Source organism: Pundamilia nyererei, unplaced genomic scaffold (genome assembly GCF_000239375.1).
Source record: "Pundamilia nyererei isolate P.nyererei 1_Seehausen unplaced genomic scaffold, PunNye1.0 scaffold00363, whole genome shotgun sequence".
NCBI lineage: Eukaryota > Metazoa > Chordata > Actinopteri > Cichliformes > Cichlidae > Pundamilia > Pundamilia nyererei.
The window spans coordinates 356,984-366,439 of record NW_005187764.1 but is presented as its reverse complement, the minus strand read 5'-3'; the positions used below and the strand labels follow the sequence as shown (position 1 = coordinate 366,439).

The following is a 9,456-nucleotide window of genomic DNA, read 5'->3' as shown; positions in this document are numbered from 1 at the left end:
TTTTGAGTATATGCATATATTTGAGCCTATATGTATACTTTTGACCCTGTCTGGATGATAGAAAATCCTAAATAAATTCGTGTATCCAATTCTTGTTTTTTAAAATCACTCAAGATATATGTTGCAGAATCAGTCTAACCTGGAAAAAGAACAGCTCAAAGAAATCACCAAAAAATCCAAAATTATCAAGACATGGTCATGATGAGTGTATGTAATGACGCAACTGTTCTGAGCTGTTTGATTTCCTTAGAAGGAAATTTGAAAGAAAGAAAATCGCAACTGGTGAATTGCACTGGCAAAAATGTTGGTGCAGGGCTACTCCATCTGGGGTTTTTTTCATAGAATTAATAGCTCCAGCAACATGCAAAGATACACACAGTGTGTTTTGGTGAGTAACATGAAACATAAGCACAAGTGGCATTAAAACCTTTAAATATGTAGTCATGAAGTTGAAGGGTTATGATCCTATTTAAATCAAATATAACTAAAAATCATTGAACTTTTTTTTTTTTGTATATGCAAGGAGCACGTTGACTATGTGAAAAAGATGTCAGCCAAGTTGAAATCGGTTACATACTTATCCTTTTATGTTTTTCAAAAGAATGTAGAGTATCATGTGCCTCATCCATAATGAGTTATGTACAATGGGTACTCACAATAAAGTTACTATGGTGGCGGATAGCTGCATGGTTTTCAGCAGACTTCAAATCTCCAATGAACTCCTCACAGTTCTGGCAGTAAAAGCCAGTAACTGGAGTTATAAAACCCAGTCCTGCAAATGGAGAAGAAAAGTATTTAAGTGTAAGGAATATTTTAGACTGTGGCAGACAACAAAATGGAAATAAACAAAGAACACTACATTACCATCTTGTTTTAACAGTTCATCCAGTTCTTTGGCCAAAGACTCCATTTTATTTACTTTCTCTTGTTTCTCTCTCTTCCTTTCCTCACTGTCACCCTCCTGTGAAACACATTCGAATTTCAAAATAAGCGGGTGCTTTAGCATTTTTTTCTGTATCTCACTTCATTACACAAATGATGTTTGAAAATTCACCTTATGTTTATCAGATACTTGAGATGCGCAGTCACTTTTTGTTCGTTTCTCCTTTGTAGCTGAAGGATCAAAGATTAACGGTAATTAATGTATAACTATGCTTTCACTAATAAAAGTATTAAAGAATAATAACAGAGGTCTAAGACATCAGACCAGGTGACATCAGCTGGGTAAATAGCTGTCATACAAGTCTCTTCGTTTCACACAAGCAGACTTTTGTGCTTGTTGCCATCCCTCAGGCAACAATAATGCTGGGCGTTCTATAAGTTTCTTCATGGCTGACCTAATGAAATTTAAAATGTTTTATGACCTCTTTCATTAAAAAAGAAAAAGAAAAAAAAATCACAACCACACCAGCAACACAATGAAAGAATTTTACCTCGGTAAAAATCTAATGCAAAACGTGTGATAATTAGCAAATCATTATAGTTTAGTTACCCAGAAACTGGATTAAAAGAGAGTGAAGTATATATTTAAGCATGCGTATATATGCTTAAATATATACAAAAAACAATGGTTTACTTAAACCATTATTTTTTTTGGTCTTTCCCCAATTCCCTTTCAGGATTTTTTTAAAAAAGGAAGCAAATTTCAGGGAGCCAGAAAATGCAGTTTCATGGATGCCTCCAAAAGCAACTCAATCTCCACAGACTCCCATATCAAAATGCCCAACTTCACTGCTTAAATAAAACTCATTACAGACTGCTACAAGAAAAAGGTCTGATCTTTATAATTTTCTCCCATTTTCCCCTTTCATGACCACTGCAAAAGTTACCCTTTATGAGTCTATTTTAAAAAACTGATAATTTGGTAAAAATGTTCTTGTTTTTACTTGATTTAAAGGGGATAAATTTACATATATATTTCCTATTCCATTCTTATTCATTAAACAAAGTGAAATAGCTTATTTTGTTTTAACATCAATGACTATGGCTAACAGCATGTGAAAATCAGAAATCCAGTACCTCAGACTTACAGAATATTTCCTCATATCAATCAAAAAGGATTTACAATATAGAAATGTCTAACATCTGAAAAGTATGCACATTTACAGTTGTAGTCACAGTAGTCACTTGAGTCTTAACCCTAACCCTTTTTCCAATGTGGACTGATTGTACAACACCTTATATTACTTAAAACAAGAATTTGGTTCCTAAGTTTAAATTGATGGATTGTCTCTAATCTACAAAGTGCAAAAACTATATGTATGCTTAAATCTATACATTCACTTCACTATGTTTTAATAAGTGGTGCTGAGGGTTCTACAGAACCTTAACTTGACAAGGTTTTTACCTATTGACTTGTCAAAACTACCAGTTGACTACAATTGGTAGTTTCTCTTTTCCAGCATAAAAAGTTGGTTGCCAGCAGTCATGGCATTGACAGATGTCTAGAACACTGGAAAAGTCTAAGGAACTCTGTTAAGATCTAAGATGGATAATTGTAGATTTACACATGTAGGGGATGTTTCACGGAGACATTTCTAAACAACTACACATTCCAGAATCCTCAATTCAAACAATTATAAATAAGTACAAGTTATTTGGATATGTCAGCACTTAGCCAAGAATAAAAAGAACACGCAAACTGTCCCACTCACATGAAACAGTTGTACTGGTACATTGCACAAAGTGGCTGGAATAATGAAGGAGGACTACAACCTCCAAAATCTTTCCTCTTTTACATTTCCTCAGATCAGCAGCTAGAAGAAGACTAGTCAAATATCTAGCCAGGATTACGCCAGAAGCTTGTTAATGGGTACTAAAAGCATCAGGTCAAGGTGCAATTTGCTAAGGGACAGTTAACCAAATATTAGTGGGGACGTATATATTTGAGCCTGTATGTACAATGTTAACACAGTGTGGTTTAAAGAAAATTCAAAATAAATTTAAACTTGTGCACCCAATTCTTGTTTTTTAAAGTAATTAAAAATGTATGCTGTACAATCATTCCACCCTGGAAAAAGAAGAGTTCAAAGAAAACAGAAAAAAAGAAAACAAAGAAAACCAAGACTCTTTCACCAAAAGTTAAGCACGTGTTTAGGAGCCTGAGCACCCTTTACCTCGTCTGTATGTTATATAAATATAACAATGGCAGCGGTCCCCAACCCCTGGGCCTCGGACCGGTACAGGTCCATGAGCCGTTTGGTACCGGGCCGCAAGATTTGAGGTTTGGTTGTGAAATGTATGGTTTTCAGGGTTTTTATCGTTAACTCTGTTTCCCTGGGTCTTTTCCCGTGTTGTAGTTGTGTGTCTTATTTTGAAAGAAATATTTACGCGCGAGCAAGTGGCACAGAGGACTATGTTACTCTCAAATTTGTTGGAGCATTTCAGGAGGACGCTGCTAATAAAGTTACACAATTACACAGTGAATTAGCGTTTATTACTATATTTACAAAATACCACAGTTTTGTCTTGGCCTTTTCATTTTATTTTGTTGTATTTATCCGCGACACCTTAAAGGCCGGTCCGTGAAAATATTGTCTGATATTAAACCAGTCCGTGGCGCAAAAAAGGTTGGGGACCGCTGCTCTATGGGGTTAGCGTCAGATGAGTTAGCTGACCAATAACATGCTGTTAAATAAAGTAACAGTATGTTATTACTGTTTACTTTATAAACAGATCAGAAAATCATTTTAGTAATTTTGGCACTGTCGTTAGATAGTGGTCCTGTTGGTAAAAGAAACCAGCATCTCCATAACACTTGTGAGATAGTGCTGTACAATCTTCTGTACTGAAAATGGAGTTGATAAAACACAGTGGATCAATCACTACAAACACCGGAAGATGAAGTGGCACCACAAATGATCAGTAACTGTGGATACTGGACTTCAAAAAAACATGGATTCTGGGCATCTCCACTCTTCCTCCAATATAAAATCCAAATCCCTTCTGGTTCAAAAACAAAAGACGAAGTTAGCTAAATGCCAAACTCAAGTCCTGAAAACAGTAGTCCATTAACTAGTGCATCTTTTGAAATTATCTATGTTTATTTTAAATACACTGCATATGGTTTGTATTCACAGACAAGTCAAATTACATACAATTTCAGGTTTAAAATTTAAAAGTATGTTATGTGTAACTCATAATCTGCCATAATGAAGTAAATCAAACAACTGTTATCGTTAATAACACAAAATACTGAAAAAAATAGAACTCAGTAGCATGAGTAAACTATGCTGAATCTTTCATTTAATAGAAATCTCTCACCTTTGATCAGAGATTGCAGAGACTCCAGAGCCTGACGTACATTTGGGTTATTGAGTGCTGGCAATGCTAAAGTTGCTGCTGCTTTGTCTGAATTGACAAGTGTAGGAGATGACTCCTGCTCATTCTGACCCTGCGTCTTCACCTTGATCTCACTTGATGAACCCAGGCTTTTTAATATGGTCTTGATTTTCTCATATTCCATGTTGTCCAGATTGGAGTGGACTAAAGTTGAAGAAGCCAACTGCAGGGACTGATTTGGATCAAGAAGATGTCCACAACGAGTGGAAAGGGAACTACTCTCTTTCTGTAGTTTGGCCTTTTCATTAATCTGGGAAGCTGGTTCATTCCCATACAAGAAAGACTCTTCATCTTCAAGTTCATTAGCTTTCTGGTATGCAGCATCTTCTTGACTTTGTCCTTGAAGCCATGAGAAATCACCACCAACTCTTTCATGTGGAAGCAGCATGCTTTCCTTTTCCAGCATTGATAAACTGTCTTGACTGTCATGTTCCATGTGTGTAGGCTCATTAGATACACACTCAACTTTTTTGCCCTCATCTGGAGCCTGTGTAGAAGAAATCACAATTAGATACACTGAATTTGTGGCTGCTCACAATTATACTGCTCAGTTTAAAGGTTCAGGGCTAAAGCAATCAATTGTTCACCCACGAGCCTTTGTAGGTCAATGTAATTCTCATTTCAGCATAAATAAGTTCAGCATAAACACCAACTAAAAACCTCAAGCTCCAGTGCACTGTTACATGCTTTAACTTAAGACTAACATTCTTTCCTGGATCATATGGCCTATATTGAAACCTCGCCATTATAAACTATAGCTTTTAACATTTACAACTGCCAATGTCCGAGACGTCTATGTGCTGTGTTAAGAAATTTCAATTTAAGCTCCTATTAATTTAAGCTGCTATTATTTAAATATAATAGCAATTTGTAATAGTATTGTCCCAATGTAACATGCAGGGTAGATACAGCACATAATTTGTACAGGTTTCACTGAAAAGTCTTATTTTCCTAAAAACAGCTTCTGCAATTACAAGAATTTTACTTGACTTGACATATGCACTTCTACTTAAAGACATTTTACATAGAATTTGATAATTTCTTTATATTATAAATACATATATATATATAAATAATGCTGCTGAAATCTCTATCAATTACTAGTTACTTCCATACACAATGTCATTTTTAGATCAAGTTACATAAAGCATGTCAGAGAATTCTGTTTTGCACTGCAAGATTGTCTTAATTTAAAAACAAACAAAAAAATACACTAATTAATGACTTACAAATGCTAAATCATACTAGTACTTGGCAAACATTACTATAATGTTAGGGTTTGTTGTTGTGAACTCTTAATGTTGATTTTTTTATTACAATGCAGCTGGTTTCAATTTGGTCCAGCAAAACAATGATCTTAGCATAACTTGTGGAATAAGTAATAAGCTCTACCTTAATAGTGAGGATGATATCTTTGAGAGATGGCAGGTGATCTTCCAAATCTTGGCTGCTCATAACCAGCTTCAATCCTTCTAATAGACTATTTCCTGGCAGATTATTACTGCTGTTGACAGTGATGAGTTCGGGGCTCCTGTTTTTCTTTTTGCCTTTGCCTCGGCTCTTTTCACTGCTGCTACTTCGTGACTTGGATCGCCTTGCTCGACTCTTGCTCCGTACATGACTTTTTTTCTCACTTCGACTGTTGCTCCGACTCCTACTGCGAGCCCTACTTTTGCTTCTAGCTCGACTCTTCCCACAGGCTTGAGTTTTGCTTCTTCCCCTGCTTCGGCTGCGTACTCTGCTTTTGCTTCGACCGCGACTCCTGGCTCGAGACCTGCCTCGGCTTCTGCTTCGACTACGGCTCTTGCTTCTAGGCACATGCTTCTGGAATTCACGGTCTGATTTGACTGCTTCTTTCAAGATACTAGCTGACTTAAATGCGTCAGCCAGGTTGTATGCCATGTTGCCTTTCAGATAGTTTGGGAGAGGTTTGTTGGCTGCAATGCATCTCAGGAATTCCTCACCAGCACGGTCACTGGAAACAAACATGTGTTACAAACAAAAGAATATTTTAATGCTGAAACTTTGACTTATACACACTATTTCAGTGACAGAAACACACACAAACACACACACAGACCTATTATCTAAAGAATGACGTTCCACTGGAGGGGGATTCCACTGTGGTACCGGATGTGTTGATGGTTCAGCAGGAGTAACAATCTGCTGGCTTCCTCCCAAAGCAATTGGTGTACTACGGTCTATGGAGAAGCTGCTACAGTGGGGCTGAGAGCATTAAGATTTCATGTTATAGTGCTGTACAGGTTATAACTGCAGAAAGATTATCTATGGCATTTTTTATTTTGTATGGAATAACTTCTAAAGAGATTTTAAATAGACATTTCCCAAATGATAGTATTTATCTAAAAATGGTCAAGCCCATGCAGTTTTGGTTTATCACACTAAATGATTGCACTTAGAAGGTTTTCCATTTAAAAACAAAAGATTAGCCATTTAAGTGGTCTGGTCACAACAGGTAATTATTAGCTTATTTTAGAATTTTTTTACAAAATCTTACAACAGCCTATGTTTGACCTGCCTCATCTTGCAACCCATAGTAATTTTGACAGTTTTTATTCTATGTAGAGCACAGAGTATAACTGTCACTATTGCTACAGAGTGGATTAATGCTTTTACTACTTGCGTCAAGTGTCAAGCCTGTCTTTTTTTTTGTAGACTGAAGCTGCATCCATACTGGAAACAATTTACACTGATGTAACAACCAGAGACCATAGAAAGTCGCGTCGAGCAAGTACGGGGAAAATAACAGCTGGTGACTCAAAGCGAGCAGGACCCAAGAAACATCTCTCAACTTCCCGGCATTCTACTAAGTGACCAGTCGTCAGCTTCAGAGTAAATATGCAATGAGGGAATCGTTTCCAGTGTGACGGCAACTTAAGCTGCCAGGGTAAAATAATGTTCCAACTTTTGAGAGTATTTGCTCTAAACTATTCAGTTTATTCTTGACAATATAAAACTTTAATTTTACGTTTCAGTTAGTCTGCATTTGTTCCATAACAACTGTGTCTTTGCTTATATAGTCTTTTACTTATCTTAATGTTAGAATAGCAAAGCTTTTACAGCAGATCTGAATGCAGTGAGTGGCTCCTTTTGGAGCTTTACATAGATGAGTACTAAGCAGTGAGGTTCTTCTTTTTGTGAAGAAGAATCAGTTATAGTTATAGTCAGTTAAAGTTTGTTTAGCTGAGTCAACCCTTGCAGTATTATCACCTGTGTAAGTCAAGGCAGGATTCACATCAATGCATTGCTTCCAACGCTTGACATAAGCTTTCCTGATGTTTGGGGGTAACTTTGCTGGCACAAATGTCATAGTAATAGTAACCAATCATCACAAGGCAAGCTAGCCAAGCTTTGATTAGCCTTTAACATCAGCCGAGGTGCCTTCCTCGGAGTAATTTTGTTCAAATACGACAGGGTGATTATTCACTGCAATGAATAACTTATTTCTTACATTTAGATGCCAAACTGCACAAATCACAAGTGAATAATCATGACTGTTGAATGTCTGCACTGGTGCTTCAGATCTTGAATGTCTCTCCACTTATAGTACAGACAAAGCAAAGCAATTGATCTGTAATTTAGATCAGCGATGCATGATGTTACCCAATTCAAGGCAAATAAGAGTGTTGAAGCCAGAAATTCATCCATGTGAATCCTGCCTGTCTCAGCATATCAGAGTTAGGATTTTGCAATTAAGATACAAGGCCCTAGCTAACCACCATGGAAATGTGAAACTTTTGGTCTACTTTAAAAGGTTCATGTTTCATTTTAAGATGAGGAAAATTCTTCATGGAGGAAACTCTGTATCACATCTTCTTGTTCAAATGCAAGTTCAGTAACATGCCTATTCATGAATTGCAGAGAAAAATAATCTCACCAGACTAATAATAATAATAATAATAATAATAATAATACATTTTATTTGAAAGCGCCTTTCAAAACACTCAAGGTCACTGTACACGGTAGAATAAAAGCAACATAAAAGGATAAGACATAAACAAATAAAATAGCAGAGTGGAGAGGTTATGTGGGATAAGCTATTTTGTACAAGTGGGTTTTGAGTTTGGACTTAAAGAGTGAGAAGGAAGAGATATTTCTTAAATCAGGATTTAGGGAATTCCAGAGTCGTGGAGCAGAGCAGCTGAAAGTCCTGCTGCCCATGGTTGCAAGATGGGGGGAAGGGACGGAGAGTGAAAGGGAAGAAGAAGATCTGAGACAACGAGATGGGGCGGTGATCTTAACCAGATCAGAGAGATATGGAGGAGAGAGATGATGAATAGCCTTAAATGTGTACAAGAGTATTTTGAAATTGATGCGATATTTGACCGGGAGCCAATGAAGCTGCTGCAAGGCAGGAGTGATGTGGTGGACAGAAGGGGTCCTGGTGATGATACGGGCAGCAGAGTTCTGGACGCATTGGAGCTTGTGGATGGATTTTTGAGTAAGACCAAAAAGATCCGGGAAGTAACAAGGCTATGGACAAGAATGGCATTAGCATGTGGGGTGAGAAAAGGATGGAGACGATTAATGTTGTGCAATTGAAAATATGCAGACCGAGTAACATTATTAATGTGTGAATTGAAAGATAAAGTCGAGGATGACACCCAAACTTTTCACAGAGGAAGAAATGAAGACCGGTGAGTTATCGATAGTAATAGAGAAACTGTTGGTTCTGGATAATGTTAATTTAGTGCCCACCAAGAGGAGCTCGGATTTATTACTATTGAGTTTGAGAAAATTAGAAGAGAACCATGAATTTAGTTCAGCTAAACAGAGGGTAAGGGAGGATGGGGGGAGAGCAGAATCAGGTTTAGTGGACAGATAAAGCTGGGTGTCATCGGCATAACAGTGAAAATGGATATTGTATTTACGGAAAATATGTCCAAGCGGTAGAAGGTAGATAATGAAAAGAAGGGGCCCCAGGACAGATCCCTGGGGCACACCAGTGGTCAGAGGAAAGGGCTGAGAAGTAAAGGATTTGAGTTGAATGAACTGAGTGCGATCAGACAGGTATGATTTAAACCAGGCTAGTGGAGTATGGGAGAGACCGATAGAGGCTAGCCTACTGAGAAGTATAGAGTGAGAAATAGTGTC

General features: G+C 37.3%; 1 protein-coding gene across 1 annotated transcript in view; it reads right to left on the bottom strand.

Annotated features, from left to right (window-relative positions):
- Window positions 1-635: 635 nt before the first annotated feature.
- LOC106456521 (MAP7 domain-containing protein 1) overlaps window positions 636-9,456 on the bottom strand; it is a 14,037-nt gene continuing 5,216 nt past the window's right edge. Inside the window, exons 2-7 of the mRNA XM_013915787.1 lie at window positions 6,422-6,567; window positions 5,734-6,316; window positions 4,264-4,828; window positions 1,055-1,113; window positions 865-961; window positions 636-772 (exon numbers count right to left, since the gene is read on the bottom strand). Of these exons, the coding sequence (XP_013771241.1) occupies window positions 636-772; window positions 865-961; window positions 1,055-1,113; window positions 4,264-4,828; window positions 5,734-6,316; window positions 6,422-6,567 (1,587 nt within the window). The remainder of the gene's footprint in view (window positions 773-864; window positions 962-1,054; window positions 1,114-4,263; window positions 4,829-5,733; window positions 6,317-6,421; window positions 6,568-9,456) is intronic.